At 33.3% G+C, this 18,507-nt stretch overlaps 1 protein-coding gene across 6 annotated transcripts in view; it reads left to right on the top strand.

Annotated features, from left to right (window-relative positions):
- LOC120636011 (tensin-1) overlaps positions 1-18,507 on the top strand; it is a 169,885-nt gene that overhangs the window by 85,153 nt on the left and 66,225 nt on the right. For 4 of the 6 annotated variants that reach the window (XM_039907244.1, XM_039907254.1, XM_039907235.1 and 1 more), the window contains one exon: positions 1,810-1,878. In XM_039907244.1, the coding sequence (XP_039763178.1) occupies positions 1,810-1,878 (69 nt within the window). Of the gene's footprint in view, positions 1-1,809; positions 1,879-10,158; positions 10,552-18,507 lie in introns of those variants that run through there. The other 2 variants (XM_039907280.1, XM_039907272.1) reach the window with 1 other exon arrangement.

Raw genomic sequence — 18,507 nt, 5'->3', positions numbered from 1 at the left:
CTCGCAAACGTAAACATTCGTTAGTCCGTAGGTACTTCATAAGTTCATACTATACATTTCAATAGGAATTCAACTGCTAAAATCCGGTGAGCTGAATATGGCCATGTTATAAAACGAGCCAACCTGATTGGATAAAGACAATTTTTTTCCGTTTATTTATATATATATATGTATGTATATAAATATCTATTTATATTTCTTGTGTGCATGTGTATGTCACTGAACTCCTACTAAAAGGCTGGACCGACTTAAATGAATTTTTTGGTATTCGTTTGAATTCACAAATCAGCCCGACGGATGGCGGTGGGGTCCGCTAGTAGATATGCATTTTTATTTATTTTTCTTCAGAATTTATAGCTTATCGTAATATATATCAGTTTATTATTTTCATATTTATTTCATATATCTTATTTTAGTTTGTGTAATTCCCTAAGATTTTTATCAGGTGACAAATTTTCCGTTAATTCCTTAATAGAAGGTATTCTCCGTTACATAGTTTTTTTACGTACAACTAAAGAACAAATAATTTTCACTGACTGAAAATTGTAGAAAATATTTATATAATATAGTATTGAAAAATCCTTCTTTATCGGTTTATAAATGACAGAGTTCTGAGGTAATAAAAAAAAAAATTACAACCGAATTGATAACCTCCTCCTTTTTTGAAAATCGGCTAGAAATGTAACATTAAGTGTAATGTTATAAACTTAATGTCTTCTTCACAACGACAGCTAGGACGCGGGATAATCCCGGACGTTTGGGCGGTCTGAAACGTCAAGATGCTTGAATCTTTTATTTAAGTTTCTATGATTATTACGAAGAATATTCACTCCAGTTATTAGTAACGACAGTAAAACATTTTTCTGCGTATGAAGACAAATTTTATACAAAGCTACTAGGTACCTGACTGGAATTAATAGCCAAATGTCCCTGTCTATTGATTGAAATTTGGGTCAACGTTAAAGGCAGAGAAACACAAATTGCTTATTTAAAACCTATAGCTTATATACTTACGCCATCTCTATAAATTTCCATGAATCGTAAACGTTTAACTTTAGGGTCGTATAATTCTACATGATTGGCCGGCTATTTCGTTAGTAGACTTTCAAGGATCTAGGGATCCAAATGTTCGTGAAACTTTAACAGTTTATCTAATATCTTCGCGCCGGAGATATAAAATACAGACTTGGATATTGCGCTTTTCTCTCTGCGGAGCTATTGACCCAGTTATTGGATTGTGGTATACTTTTCTTCAGTCATAATAGTTTTCGACAAGGATTTTATGAATGAGTAATTTCATCAGCTCGGCCTGTTAGATTTAATATTAATTGAATTAAATGAACTGTTAACACATATTTTGTGAAAATGCTAATCAATTTAGTAAAAAATCTGGCAAACATAAAAAAAGCTATCAAAATTTATTTATTGATTTACTTTTCAAAGTTATTGTAAAAACAAACTGTTTAATTTATAAGCCTTCCCTTGCAAAAGTATTTTTTCCTAGTTCGCCTGCTCAAATAGTTTGCAATTCATCCACAGGTCGTTTTGGAAACTATGAGAATAAAAGAAAGAAAGAACTAGGTACTTTATTTTTTGATACTTTAATACCGACCCTTTTTTGTATTGCGTACATGATTTGTAATAATAAAGTAAAGGAACATAAAACGATCAGAGCTTACGAAATATAAAGTGCGCGCCCTGTCATTGAAGTAGCCGAGCCCTGCCTTTTAATAAAACGTTCCCGCGTACAAACTTATAAGCGACAAAATAATCACGAAAGGCGAATAAACAAAGCAATGTTTGTTTCAGGTGTCCGGCGCCATTGAGCTGTCGGACCCGGCCAATTCTGCGGAGATATTGAAACGGCTGCAGAATTCGGTAAGTAAGCAATTCCCAATTTGTTTACTTTTTTTTTATTCCACTAGAAGTTAGCCCTTGTCTGCAATCTTACCTGGTGATATTCTGTCGGGGGGTATGGTAGTTAGGTAAAGATTTACCTATATATATTTCTAGGCGGCATGTCGGTTGAAAGGTTGGTTAAGTAACCTTTTATCCATTGAAGAGTTCCATCATCCACCTCTGAAGATCCTCATCAGAGACTACCTTGATAGTGTAATCTGTTAATAAAAGATTACAAACTCGATAAAGTTCAATTAAGAGGGTAACCAATCCTCCCACTTTTTGGAATCGGTTAAAACACGTTTGCGACGCGGACGGCGAGATATTTAGTTTTGAATCTTCTAACATCTTCGCTATACCTTGATGTTTTTACTACGAATTTATATTAATAAAATAAATTAAAAAAATTACTTACTCGTATGTTGAAGGGTTCGACAGTTATTAAAATTATAATAATTTATTTTCATTCTGCCAGCACGTAGTTTTTAGTATTTTACCATTATGTCTTTTATTTGTGTAATATACGAAATGGCTAAACTGATTGAGCCGACATAAAATTAAGAAAATTATAAACTGACAGTTTTTTAAATATCGTCGGTTCAGAAAGCTTTACCACCGATTATGGCAGTATTATTTATATATTTTTAACGCTAATGTTTCTAATTTAAAAAATTAATATAATACTGCTCAAATCGATAATAGTAAGGGCCCAGTTCGAACTAGCGACCACTTAACCACGCAGTGTACCCAAAGAAAATCAATCATAGGAGATATGCTTGCGGCGCAGGTAAGTACCTCGTTATAAAGAAAGTTTTGACGTACCCGTCCTCGGTATTTTAATTTCATCGCGAAAAGGGTAAAAAACGACGATGCGAAATGCATGGTTTATCGATAATTGCTTGCGTTTACAATGGAAATAAAGATTATAACTCACCGTCAAAGGATTTAAAACAATAACTTTCAAGAATTCGGTTCAGTGAATCTTAAATATAAGCAAGTTATCTGACACGAAGGGTCCGCGGTTGGAAATTGCTGGTTTCATGTACCTACATCCATTATCATTAAGACTGGAGCGTGCACAAGAAAGTGGCACGTATGACGGGGTGTCAAAATGCGGTTGGTGCCAGTAAATCCAATTAATTTCAACATAACATTATTCCAATAACAAAATGCAATGGGCTTTTGGTTTTAACGCATTCCGTAAAATTTATTTACCAGATGAATGAATATTATTTTTCTAAAGTAAATTTTATAAAAGCGCGCAATTTGTCAAGAAACGGAAAAAAATTCTTCGACGTCATTATCATCCTCAGCGTATTTATGTCCAAATATTTTGCGAAGGCACTCCAATTCGAGTTAACGAGCTTTAACTCTTATGCTATGTAAATAAACGGGGTGAAATTGCCAGTTTGCTTTCGGGCTGATATATAAATCAAATCGAGGCTTATAAAACAGGTACCTGTTAAAACGATAGCAAGAATTATTTATAGACAAAACCACTCAATACCTAACAATTTTTGCTCATCCTGTAAATCGATTAGAGACTTCATGCTCCGAGGCTGAAAGTGCTAACTAATGAGGCAGAAATTAGAACAACGAGTAAGAGAAGCTTATTATCGTATATAGGTACGGCATTGAGAACCTGAGAACCTCAGAATAATGGTGAGTCGGTTGAGGTTCAACCCATGCGCGGCGATTACTTATTTTCTACGCAATCAGCTGAACGATTCGGCGCGGATAGCGCCCTCGGTATTATTTCACGTGGTAGTTTTATATTCAAGGTGAATGAAAATGCAGCTTATAAGTGAAAAAGAATCGTTAAAATATTTGAATAATGATTATCGAATATTCACTAGTAAGCTGTAACGTACTTAACATTGAATGCCGGGGATGACCAAGTAACAATATGAAGCGTAGTCGTAGCGTAGCGTGTCAGCTTTTTAAGTTGAATTGTGTAAATGATGTGCATTTGATAATGATGACCATATCATGATATATGAGTAAAGCTCAATAGTAAAAGAAGAAGAAATAAATATTTAGATTTTATGAATCCATTGTAGTACCGTGCAGCCAACTGAGGTATGATCTTAGCTTTCCTTGAAAACACTTTTATGTTGTTTACGTCCAATGTTCACAATCAACATTCATACATTCCGGTTGTTAGTCTTGTTTTGTTAGTAACGAACGAACAAAGGGGTATGGGGTTTACAAGTTTTTAGTGGTCCTTTTGAAATTATTATTTTCTTTGTTTACTCGTGCAGGAAACGTTTATGATAATACCTGCTCATACTACGGTATTAGTTGCATATTAAAACAGAAAAGTGCATGCCATATAGTTAGATAAATAGTCGGGTTTACGAACAAATATTGAAATTTCCAACCAAACATAACTAAATATATAAATAAAAATTTAAAAAAACCTCTGACGCACAGACACACACATACATACACGAACATACACACACGCACACACACGCACATACACACACGCATCACAAACACACACAGAAATACGCAGAGACACGTAAAAATTATAAAACTCCGTCGCATTTGCATCGTTTTAGTTTCTGTTTGCTGGGATCATCATATTACCGGCCCACTGCAGGGCACGGATCTCTTCCCACAATGAGAAGGGGTAGAAAGGGTTAAGACTCTAGACCACCACGCTGGTCAAGTGCCACGTAGACTCCACACAGCTCTGAGAACATTACGGAGAACTCTCAGGCATGTTGGTTTCCTCATGATGTTTTCCTTCACCGCTGAACAAGTGATATTTTAGTTTCTTAAAACGCACATAACTTATAATGTAATCTCAGGCACTTATGAAGCGTTCATACATATATATTTACATAATTATGAGTTGATGGTAATAACTTGTTCGTAACTTAAACCTAAAGCTAGGAGGGTTCCAAACGCGCCTCTGGTTTAAGCCGGGAATTATCAGTAAAAGTATGTCATAATCTTCCAAGTGAGCTCCGAAATACATATATTCACATTAACGATTCGCTTCAGTTAACTCTGAATATGAACAAGATAATCTTTGTTCACGGTTTAAAAATTTCCGGCTTCCTCTCATATGCCCTTTCGATTTTAATTATAAGGATTGGAACATGCGCAAGAAGTGGCGTTGATGTTGGGATTGTAAAACGCGGTTGGTGGTTGCCAGAAAATCCAATTAATTTTAACATTATTCCAAAGATTAAACGAAATTGATTGTGGTTTCAATAAATCGTATTTCATTATTATTTGTACGTTTAATTTGCAAACGAATGGAAAATGCCTATTTGTGACAAGTGGTCTCAATTTGTATTCATATATATTACTTCGGTGGTTTGTCTCAGCTCATTCGAAAGGTCAGCTGATGAGGTTTGATTGCAGGCTTAAGAAAACAAATTCAGAATGATTTAAAAGTTCTATTGGGTAGATTGTATCATACTTATTTAGGAGTTTTTCATTAGATTGCTATTTCTTATACAATTGTTCTAAGTTGTAGGGTATCGGGATATCATCTTATTTTTATTTTTAATACAATAATAATTAATGTTGTCACTCTCTGTAGTTCTTCAGATATCACGTCTTAAGGTCGAACTGTTACGGTTTCACAAAGTTGTAAAACTACATATCCTAAAACCTGTAAAAAATATTTATAACATATTTTAGCTGTTTTATTTTCTATTTGTTTGTATATATTGTATTGTTTTATTAGGTTATATATAAAAGTAAGCTCGTATTTAACCGGGAAAAATTTTCTTTACTGTTCTATACATATCTTAATATGAAAGAATGTTTCGCATCATCATTTGCAGAATGTGTTTTGAAAGGTTCAATGTAAATATCAAAATCGTGAGTGTCGACGGCCCTTCGTACACACCCATTGTTATTGTGCTTGTAGACTAGCAACGCTAGATGATATATTTGCATGGGTACATTGGAATTTGCATAAATCTATAGTAACAACTTTTAGAAATTGCATATATGTATTTTGTAGTAGGCTGTTATAAGAAATCGCGGATGTGTGCGAAAGCGTTCCCGTAGCCCAGCCACCAGGCGATTGTTTGGAACACCGATGGGTTTTTAGTCGGTACGAGTACGACATAAACACCGTGCTTCCCCTTGGGGCTATTTCGCACTTGCCAATAGTATTGGTACGGGCTTTCCTAGTCTAGGGGTTATTTCTAGCATAGGTTATGTTTAAAATAAATAAGGTTTATAGTCCTATAATATTCCTCTTAATGTAAGTTTTAGGTGCTTACCTATTAAAATTTTTAAAGATCAATGTCGTATTTTCAATTTTAATGTTCTATCTTGTCAAGGTGCTTTTCTTTTAGGTAATAAATAAGTAATCGCTCAGCTAGCATTTACCTATAACTTGCACTTATATATGGTGAGATACACAAGTAATAGCTATATTGTAAAGGCATTGGATGTAATCCTAGAGAAACTAAGCAAGGATTTTGAGACGATAAACACAGTCCAAACATTAACGGGTTCACACTGACGTGGCACTGCATTCCAGACTCCGTGTTTCCCTTCCTGTGGGTTTAAACAAACAGTAAATACTAACTAACTAATCTCTTTAACAAGAAATGCTATCCTAAATAACCTACGTTTTTATTGATACGAGCATGACGGTTAGGGTTGGGAATGTCTATTATATCAACGTGTAATATTTTGCAGTCAATGCTTCTAGGCTTTTTTTCTTCTTTTTATAATATTATCATCGTTTTCTTGATAACTACAAAAGAACTTGTAAATACTAATAAAAGGTTTATTCTTTCCTAATCAAAATATATCAACACAGAGTTTTGGTTTGAGATCTCACTTAATAACGAGTCATATACCTAATTTAGAACGAAACGTGCCATTTTAAAAAATAAGTTTTAAATATAAGTTTTAGTTTTATATAATAAGAATTCGTGATACAAGGTCAGATAAAACAGGGCGTCTCCAACGGATTTAGCCTTGATGTAAAAAGCAATTTTGTTACTATATAGAAGTGTTTTTTTTTTTAAATAAAATTAAATTCTGTGTTTTTAGTCGGTTTAAGTTCACCTTTTAATTTTATTTATTAATTTCAGTTCTTCTTCTTTAGGAAAAGTATATTAAAATGATTGAAACGGTAAAGATACAGTCTTCAATGTTATACTATGTACAATGCATGAATAACTGTTCGCTAATTTATAACATTGTGCAAGTTGTTCTATCCTCCCCATGTAAAAGGTTTCATAAGATTCCCATATTTAAGTATAATGTACCAAAATCACAGACGACATAAAAAAATCATCTCACGAATAGAATGTCTAGTGGCGACGGCAAATAAATCGTTGAATTTTGGTAGTCGTTTTAGAATCTGCATCCAATTTTTAACGCCCAAGAATAATAATCAATATCTAAAATCTATACCTAGATGAAAGATTGAATTAATTAGTGCTATCCTTTTCATATTCTACCCTGCAGATAAGGATAGCTCTACCAAATTTAATCTGACATCTGAAGATCTTAGTGGAAAGCCAAACCTGCGAAATAACTGTGGAAATGACATTTGGTATATTTCATTATGCAGACATATTTCGCACAAACCTTCCACAGAATTTTCCTAAAATGACTCCTTTAATTGTCACGGTAAAGACAGAATAGGTACTTGAAACAGATTGAATTATTATTATCGATTCGATATTGATCAAGATGTATAAACAATTGTCTCTTATCATTGAAACAAATTACTAACGTTGGTCTGAGCTCGACACATCGCAATGTATTATGCTTTATTGCCTACAATGAAATATTCGCAATCATCCAACAAATGTCACGGCTTGAACGTCTCGTACCAAATGATAAAGTGAAAGCATTTTGTTCTAGCAGAAAACAATGCTTAGTGATTGATGACCATCAAGGAAGTAAAGTAGGTAATATTATTCTACTTACTCGTAAAAGCAATTTATTCAAAATTCAACATAGCTTTGTTAAGTTGGGTCTAAATTATTTTTTAGCAGATTATCTTGTAGCCGATTTTAAGTTTTAGAGCTAACGAGGAATTATATAATTTGATATAACAGGAAGCTCGAGTTAGACTCTGAAAACTTTAAATCTTATTATGTTATCAATTGAAGGGTGGCCATTTTGTTTATGATTTCAAAATATATTTAGAGGTTGGAGCAGAATTTCTCAACGAACAATAATAAGTAACTCTCAGTTAGAGTACGACAATAGTCATCATAAAACTTTCAGATATATTAGTAATTTTCTAAATTAATTCTATTGAGCCGATAAAAAAATACTTACTAACCTAACGGTAGCGTTTCTTGGTCATATAGAAATTATTGTTATACTACTATAATTTATGTTTGCTAAACTAAACATGGCAGACTGTATTGTATACGACGGCATTGTGCAAACCTGTATCGCGAGTTAGAGTGTAGATGTTAATGACTTAGACCCCGCTGTCTAGAAAATTGCCTAAAACGAGCCGCGCAATTTGCTATATCGCTGTTTAGCCTTAAATGCGTCTCCATTTGTCAGAAAGCTGTTTACTGCAAGATAAAGTGTTTACTTTCTCTTCCAAACTCCAATGTTAGCTAGATTAGTTCTATTTATGAGACAAATTGTTTATGATAATGTAATAAGTAGGTATCTTAAAATTCAACGATTTTTACATATTTTAAATAAGTAGTAGGTAACATTATTTTATTGTTAAAAAATCTTCTAATGCCAGAATCGAACTTCAATTCAAAGATACACATTTTTTTACGGATAAAATAGTTGAAGTTGGTTTTTAGCTACCTATTTCTTCTGCTCCTAGGCCTTTTTCCGCACTAGATGAGTAGAAAGAATCCATTGTAACTCTTTATTTTTGCATATCCCTTATGCTAATTCAATAAAAAACCTAAATTGATTAATATTATTGCGGGATTCAAATATGTATATATCACATAACGAAGAAAAAAATATATACAGATAAATAAACAAGAAACAGATTACAAAATCAAAGCAGTAAATGTTTATATGCACGGAAACCGAACTCGCATTATTGTTATAACACATGTTCCCTGTAAATCCCTGTAATTGACATAAATGTCAAACGCAGACCTGTCGACTTGTCCAATTTTAGAATAATGTTTATGGTAACAACGGATGTTATTTTCCATGCACTCCTAATCTCAAACGTAATTCAAATCTGTAATTCACTCTTTCCATAGGGAAAAACCATTTGACATAGGTACTTCAGCTAACTGGTTCCATATAAAATAATTATATTTAAATCGTATTCAAGTAATTTGTAATAGTTATTTGCTGCAGATGATTTTAATAACTAGTTCGACAACTTACTTATAGATAAGTAGATAAAATACTTTAGTTTCGATCACTAGCTCTGTGGTGTCAACATCGTTAGGCTCTTAACCACGCAGTTAACTGGATTACCTAATTACAAATTCTGTTCGCATTTCCGCCAGTGTTTTAATTTTAATACTGAGTAATTACTGTTTTGCTCTTCCCAAGCATAAGATCGAACTCTCCCTTTTAAATAATCTTAATTTTTTTTAATAAAACAATGTCAATCTGAATATTAAATTATAAATTTTATCGTTTAATCATTAATGTTTAGTTTTAATTTGTTTATTTGACAGATTACAAATATAAATTCATGATCGGTCAAATAAACGAATGAATAGATTAACGCGAATTGACAAGTCCTTATAAACGACATCATGATTTTTGATGTGAAACATCCAAAGTGGCGACGCACGCTATATGAATAAATTTTTATATTTCGTATGTAACAATAAAAATGAAAATAAATTTTGTAATAAAACAGTCATTATTAACCGACTTACAAAAATGAGTGTTTATCCATTTGGTTGTATTTTTTTTAAATTTGTGGAGCAAATTTGTCTCTTTCTTCATAATTCAATATCTGCAATAGGTATAATATATAAAACAATTTCGATGTTTCACATCAGCCAGGCGTCCCGTGACGGTACACCATTTTTACAACGGTACAAATTTTTTTTTTTTTTTATATTTCATTACAGCGTGGAGGAAGCGCAAATATTATTTGGTGTCACGTCTTCAAATTTATCAAAAGGGTCAAATGATTCTTTGTGTTCGTCGATGTGTTAAAGTATGAGGGAGTGACGCTGGGGCGTGAATGGGAACTGTTGGGACTCGGGTTGTGAAGGTGACAGCGGTCGCGCGGTCCACCGGCGAGCATGCCACAGTCTTCGACACCGCATTGTGTCGCGACTTGCGAACGCTCAAGTCTCGGGCAGTGCACGGCCGGCGCGCGACCTAACCGCACTCGACCGATCAACGGGCATGCGCTACCAGCGACCTTCGCACCTCCGGTGTGCACAAACTAGATGGCGCGAAAAAAAATTCACAAATTATTATATTTAAATTATCTAACAGTTAAACTTAAGCTATGTAAGAAAAGTGATAAACATTATTAGTTTTAAATACTCTGAGTTTCTAATGACGTTTTGTAATGTACAAAGTTCATTCAGCACAACTAATGAATAATGACGCGGGTTTGAAGCGAGAGTTGATTTGCGAAGCGGCGCAGATTCTAAGATGAAGTTGTTCAAGAGGAGACTTTCGTTCAGCGGCGATAAACAGAGACGCGTTTCACATTCTGACGACCCTTTCAAAGATGAGGTATATCATAACAATTATAATAAAATAAGTATTCTGAAAATTACATTAATTATAACGAAACTAATGAACTTAATAACAGTCTATGTGATTGCTTCTTTTCTATATACCGAGATATTCTGCATATTAATTCTACGATTGTTAAATAAAGTCCTTGAAGTGGTAGAATATATTACTAACATCGTAATCGTCGAGTTTCCGTATAACGTCAGCATTTGATAAGCGTTTTATTGGTTTTTTCTACCCGGTGCGGTGCCTCGGCGTTCGGTGTGCGAAATAAATTGAAAGGCAAGGTTATCTTATCAAATGAAGGCTTAGGATATTGCTTGAATACCTATATAGCTTCAAAATTAGTGCTCTGTCTGGTTTCTTAAGACAACCTTTGACTTAGTTGATTAACAGTAACGTGCGATAGTATTGTTCGAAAGTATACTAATATTTTTGCAAGCGATTTTGCAACCTAAAAAGTAACTACTTGATTAACTTGAAATAAATTAATAAATAATTTGAAGATGTAGGTATGATATAATACGTCCTTGACTATTCGATACTGGAATAAATTATTATGTCGAGATAACCTATAGGTGTCTTGTCTGTGTACCTATAGGTGTTTACTCATTCGTGCTATACTGCACACGTGTAAGGCAAACAGTTTGTTCCTAGCCGAAAGAATATTTACATAGGTTTCCCAAACACTGATGTTATGAACATACAGGTAAGATACTATTCATCACTCCAACAAGTCCATGAACTAAATGTCCCTTGAAATTTGTGATTCTTTTCGTTTCGTTTAGCAAGATCAGGACCTTTGAATTCCAACGTTCATATGTAATCTGGCCTATTAGACCTGGCTATTGTTTTCACTTCAGATTTGCGACTTGTTGAACTGTATCCGTTAGTAGGGTGCTTTACTTGGTAGCAGACCAGAGTAACCCATATAACAATATACCATCTTAAAAATTTAAGACATAATGTAAGTAACAATAAGTGTTCTAAATCGCCTAGGATTCTCTTAGGCTTTTTAAATCAGACCTGTGAATTCCAACGTTCATATGTAATCCGGCATTTTAGATCTGGCTATTGTTTCCACTTCAGATTTATTACTCGTTGAACTGTATCCAGTAGTATGGTCCTTTGCTTGGTAGCAGACTAGAGTAAGCGATATAATAATATACCATCTTAAACACTTAAAACATATAGTGTAAGTGAGAATAGCTTTCTGAATGGCCTAGGATTGTCTTAAGCTTTTTAAATCAGAACGAAAGCAAGCTAACACATTTCAGAGCCCTATACTATCTAAAACGTAGTTATTCATGTTTATTAGTTACATAATTTTTTATTTTGTTTATTATTTACCTCTTTAATGATTTTGTATTTCATGAGATGTCCTTTGCTTTAAGGGTAAATAAGCTTGTGTTAATGTGAAAAATATCTTTCGTTTGTTTATTTATTATATTTTATGCTATTGTCCTTTTTATGATTATTTTGTTATTGTTTAGTGGCGAGGATTCAGTGATAACGAAGATAATAGGGCTGTCTGAAAAACAGTGCTGCGCTTTTTAGTATGCATTTATACTGAGCCAGCTTCTTTGTCACACATTTTTTTTAAATTCTTTAACAAATGTATGACACAAATGTAACATTTTACACAAATGTGTGACAATAATGAAGATTATATTGGATAGAAGCAGGCGTTACTTTGCGGAAATCCATGATATATTATCAAAATTAAGCTTAATTTAAGACTTAACAATTATTCATTGTAAAGTCAACATCTCCTGATGATGCTCCGGTTTCGGAGCGAAACGTGCGTAGAGGGTATATTGCCGAAGATCTGTTTGGTGTGGGGTATAAGGATTGAAGAAATTATAAATTACACCACACAGATTCTCCTGCTTTTCGCGGAGTATAGCAAATTAAGCTTAATTTTGATAATGAAGATTATTCTTTTTTTCTTTCTTTCAAACATAACACAGGCACCACGCATTATCCGAAGAGAACTTCTTCAAGCACTTATAGATGTCACGGGTTTTGAGATGGATTACAACGTCTGTCAACGTAATTTGGTTATACCAAAAGCAATGATGTTACACAGTGTACAAATATATGAAAAGTTATCTACCAAAGCAACAGTAAAACCAGTGCCTCAACAGGGGAAATTAGGTTTAATGGATCTTAAATAAGATAAGATTGATCACCGACCTACCGTTGGAAAGCGTCTCCCTTTTAAGTTCAAACCCACACAATATAAGAGTAGTTACTCTAATTACACTTTTACATAACATTAGAAAGTGTCACTGCTACCATTTTTGTCTCACTTTCCTTGAGGTCGAACTACAAGTTATTACTTTCCTGTCCCCAAGCCCCTTTCATTAGATTATTTCACTGTAGGTGCCAATTGTGTGTCATTGTATTGAATTGAAGAATTAGGAATGTATGTTATGCCTCTATTGATGGTTCATATAGAGTTGTATATCATTGATACGTATTGTATATAATTTAGCCGACGCTACATTTACCTTTTAAATTAATAAATATGTACTTAGATACCTAGGTATTGAATATTTTTTTTAAGAATTAGAAGAACTTCCATATTTAATAGAACATCATTACTATCCGCCTCCTATTAACGTCCTACTGTTAGACCCAGGCCTCCTCTCTTGTAGGAGATAGGGTTTTAGAGCATAGACCCACCACGCTGCTCCAATGCAGGAAATCATTTGTGAAATGGAAATGGGATTAATTTCTAACTCACTTATTCATAAGTCGATTATTAGACCGGACCATCTGTTGTTTTTTCCACTTCTACGTCTGAAAACATCGAATTCGATTACTAGTAGTTACTTTATCTTACCTACCAATTATCGTGTCCTTAATAGGCGTTTTAATTGCCCTTGATCTATTTTGTTCGGTGTTGTGTAATAGTTATCTTGTAAGAAACATATAGTTGTGTGCATAGAGAAGACACTACTCATCATTACTACTTTGATCAGTTGCATGCCATAAGCACAATAATTTGTGATTGTTTAAATTACAGAACGTTTAAATTCAATAAATATGCCATGGTGTGTATTTTATAAGGTAAGAAACTGTTACTGATAGTAGCAGAAATATAGACGAAGTAAATATGCTGCGCAAAATTATGTTTGGATTAGTGATATACATGATTGAAATTGATATATTATATGGTTAGAAGAGATTATATTAGAACGTATTCAAGTATCTAGAATAATAATCTGTTGTTTTGTTTAATAATAAATAAATATTGCGACAGTACGAGTTTGCATAACCTGAAATCAACGCTGGCAAATAGCTGAAACTTTATAAGTAATTGTCGGAAATTGTAATCTTGAGGATCGCTTATGTGTGAGACCTATTGAATAGCTGAGTGGTTCATTTATCATTTGCCTTTGTTTCTGTAAAAGCAGAAATGTTTTAAGTTGCCACAATATTAGAGTTGACACAAAAAATATTTTAAAAAGCTGACTTAAGAAATTTCAAAAAAAATAAAATAGAGCGGACACTTGCCCAAGTTTAAAATACGGTACTGTACGGTTTCCTGGAAATTTTATTTATTCATTATTGATATACCAGAAACATAAATATATGAAGTAAACAAAGGAAAGCTTATCTCTATAAGAGATCTCTTCCAGAGATGAGAGATACGATGAGGGTATGATGATTCTATAAGGTAGTATAGGTCAAATAAAGATACAGTATAATTAAAGATAACTAATGAAAATATACAATATATCTACATATTAACAAGATGACAACGATGGATAGTACTCTTTCACTCTGCGAGTAAATAAGTGCACCGTTCGACTGTCTCTAATGTGTTCAGGTAATGAGCTCCATAGGTGCGTAGCGTGGACGGATAGTCTTTTGATAAAAAACAATATTATATGAAGTGACATCAAGAGGATTTTTCGAGACGCAAAAACGAGAAGAGATAGCTTTATACGCTCATAAAAATAATCGAGAGGAGAAGAATAATAAAGAATATAGTAAAGCACAGATAAAATAAGCACATTCAGGCAAAAACTAATTGGCAGTCTGTTAAATTGACGACTAAAATCGGAAACGTGGTCGAAATTGCGCATTCCGACAATAAAGCGAATGCACAAATTCTAGTGTGTCTAGTAGCTCTACAGCGGCAAGTAATGGAAGCAACAGATATTGGGCAAATATTGTTTTGTTAACATTTTAGTGAAATTTACATTTTGTGCTCTGTTGTTTTCTATCCAGAATTTAAAATTTAGCTTTTTAAGAAACTGTAAATAGCACCGATAAAAAATACTTTTCGACTTGAACTTCTTCTCTTTCTCTTTCTCCGGTTAAAAATCGAATTGATTGTGTCACAAAAATAATAAAAATAAAACATATTGCGTTCTTTTTCTTCTCATAGTTTGGCTAAATATCAGAATTAACCTCGAATGCACTGAGTGCATTTTATCACATTAACGGGTGAGGTAATTTCCTGACTTATCTCACTTTGTCTTCTGAGGTTGCTAATCGCTATGTATTACTGTTTACTATTTATATTGCTGCAATTAATTAGTATATATCAATCTGTAATAATTAATTGCAGCAATAGAAAATCTTGTACCATGCAGTATTATTGGGTGACATTTATTTTAAATAGTACAACAATCTTATATATATATATCCCTTCTATATAATATTATAGGAGTCAACAATCTGTGTCTATAATAGTCCACTACTGGATTAATGATCAAACCTATACCACTCTGAGCAGATGGGTTGGTGATGGAGACGCAGTAGATGGTACAGAGGGCCCCGATGTCTTGGGATGTTACCCGTTCTCCGTGATATTCTAACGACAACCGTGCGAAGAGGAGGAACTGAGAATAAGAGAGAAATATACTAACTAAATACATAAATATGTTTGACTCCACATGCTAACTACTAGACCGTCGCGACAGGCAGTCCGTTATTAATATGCGACAATTTAACTAGTGGGCGGGAAGGCAACGCTGAACATAACAACTCAAATGCTTATGTCCTGAAACGAAAATAGACAAGCAGGCGAGAACAATACAACGTAATAGGCGGGAAATAAAAACGCAGGGTCCGTTAGGTCGTTAGTTATCCGTAGAGGCAATCGCTCCGCCAATACGTGCTCCAATTGTCCTTGGCCTCTGTTTGCACAGCGTGCACATACTTGTGTAGACTGCTTTAAATGATATGCGCGATAACGGTTATCAGAGTACCTATACAGCAAACCATATCCAAGAATCGTTTCATAACAAGGGCCTTTATGAAGATAATAGATCAACACTATTAATTTGAGTTTTAAAGTAATAATTTAAATATAAAGTTTATTTACCAGTAAATTTCGGCTAATTGATATGTACGGGTATATATAATTTTTTTTTGTTAAATCAATAAAATTCAGTAAAAAATAAGCCCCGTCGAATTCTAAAACATATAAGATAAAGTTTTCGAAGTTATTAAGGTCTATAGAACATTTTTTTTTTCATAAATTTAACATAAAACTGTCCAAATGTAAAACCTTAGGGGCATTGTATTTGTATCGGACTATTTTCCACTCTTCTGTATAATATATTAATAAGGTTTAAAAACGAATATACCTACTAGATATATTATGAAGTAGCCAATCAATTATTTCCAGGAATACAATTCTTTATTTGGTAACTATGACCCATTTACACTATTATATAACAGAATAATAATAAACAGTAATAATCAAAAACTAAATCATGAGATATTAATATTAAATATACAAAATAATTACAAATTAGAAGTTCCGCCTTCAGTCACCAGGGAGCCTACATGGAGTTTAATATTAAGTTTGTAAATAAATAACGACGGCCCATTGGCGCAGTTTGCAGCTACCCTGCTTTCTGAGACAAAGGCCGTGGGTTCGATTCTCACGACTGGAAAATGTTTGTGTGATGAACAAGAATGTTTTTCAGTGTCTGGTTGTTTATCTGTATATTATATGTCTTTATGTATATAATTCATCAGTCATCTTAGTACACGTAACACAAGCTACGCTTACTTTGGGACTAGATGGCTATGTGTGTATTGTCGTAGTATATTTATTTATTTATTTAAATAAGTAAGAATTTTTGTAGGTATAAATTCCAAAAATTTGCTTACCACAATAACGTTTTGGCCTCACACTATAATTGTATTTTGATTGTAGTGGTACGAATTAAATCATACGTTAAAACAACTTAAAGATGTAAAGATGGGCAGTGGATGTGAACTGCAACAAGACAATCACTTAATAAACGTAGTGATTACTTCTGAGGAAGTTAAGCTTGACCTATAACGAACAAAATTATAGAGATCCGGTTGCAATAACTACGGCTTTTCCCGAAAATAAATAACAGGACGTCCTGCTTCGACGTTATGGGCCAATGCAATGATTTTAAAAGCTTATATATAAGATTTCAATATATCAATATCAATAATGAAATATAACAAGTTTTACTCGATGATAAGTTAGTGCTTGACTACCACCTTTACCATAATGCAAAGTTACGTTATAAACTTAGGTGGAATTGTGCTTACGTATTTTTGCGGCATTGTACCGGAAAAAGAAATATATTCGAACCCAAAAACTAAAAGGATCGAACCTGGGTCCCATACTCCTAGATCCGTCCGTCCAGAAACAGACAAAGTAAGTTAAGAAAAAAAACCATGGGAAATGTAAAATATAGAAGAGTTATTGTTACTTGATTCATTTAAATTGCGAGATAATCTATTTTCAAATTACTGTCACTTTTCTAATTACTGTCTCTACATTATTCAAAATCTCTTCTCAAGCAGGTGATTAGAGCTATTTAACATAATTTACATGTCTTAAGCTTACTTACGCTAAAGTAGCCAAGTTATTAGTATTCGTGCTCTCTCCAAGACTAACGATTTCTCTGAGATGAAAATCAAGTAAACAAACACGTGCATTCCGATTTCCGATATTACTTACTCAAATATTACATACTAATAAGTGACTATATTAGTTTGCTTTATGTAAATAAGTCACTTAGACATACTCTCTCAATTATAGCTACTTATAAATGTCTTGTGTTGCACAGAAGAAGGTTAACTGCGGTGGGGTAACTACATGATTTTAAATTTAGGAGACACTTTTATACTTTTATGGCTTTTATTTATTTGTTAAGCCATAAAACATGATGAAGTAAATATTATAACCCGACAAGGTACTATTTTATACAATAAAATGCTATTTAAGTATGAGGACATTACTGAGTAGGTTTTTCATTTAGTTCTCAATAAAAATTTCATTTAGGTATACTGAACTTGACGGCTTCTTAAAATCATCTAAAATTGTAATTTGCAATTGCCACTGAACTAAAGTATACCTAGTCACATTAGAATCTAATTTTACCATGTTAGATTTGTGTCGTTATCAGCTACGCTGCTAAAGCTAAAGTTAAGCTTCTTCTTTTTTGTCGTAATACTCTGGTTGTGGTCATCATGGAGTACCTTACGCTGTTTAAAGCTTTCGCCACTTATCCCTACATTCAGATAGTCATTCAAGAGGATTTGACTTGGTCAGTTCATCGCATGGGCGACCTTCTGCGCGCTTTAGTGGTTTACATCTTTCCCTGGGCTATATTGAATCAATTGCTCGCCGGTAGACGTGTCCGAAAAATAAAGAAAGTTTGGCTCATGCACCTTATTAATAAAACTTATGAGATTGTTTCAATTTTAATGAATTTTCAAATTTTCAAATGGATGTTTATCTGTTTATTATGAGTATTTATGTATATTATTCATAAAAAATATTTATCAGTCATTTTGGTATCCATAACACAAACTAGGCTTACTTTTGGGCTAGTTGGCGATGCGTGTATTTTCGTAGTATATTTATTCAAAAAAATAAAATCTAATTCAATTTATCTACCTTCATTTGCAACTATACTAGCACTAGATTGCATTATA

The sequence above is a fragment of the Pararge aegeria genome, chromosome 3 (genome assembly GCF_905163445.1).
Source record: "Pararge aegeria chromosome 3, ilParAegt1.1, whole genome shotgun sequence".
Classification (NCBI taxonomy): Eukaryota; Metazoa; Arthropoda; class Insecta; order Lepidoptera; family Nymphalidae; genus Pararge; species Pararge aegeria.
Note: the sequence above shows the minus strand (reverse complement) of the source record. Positions and strands in the feature narration are given on the sequence as shown.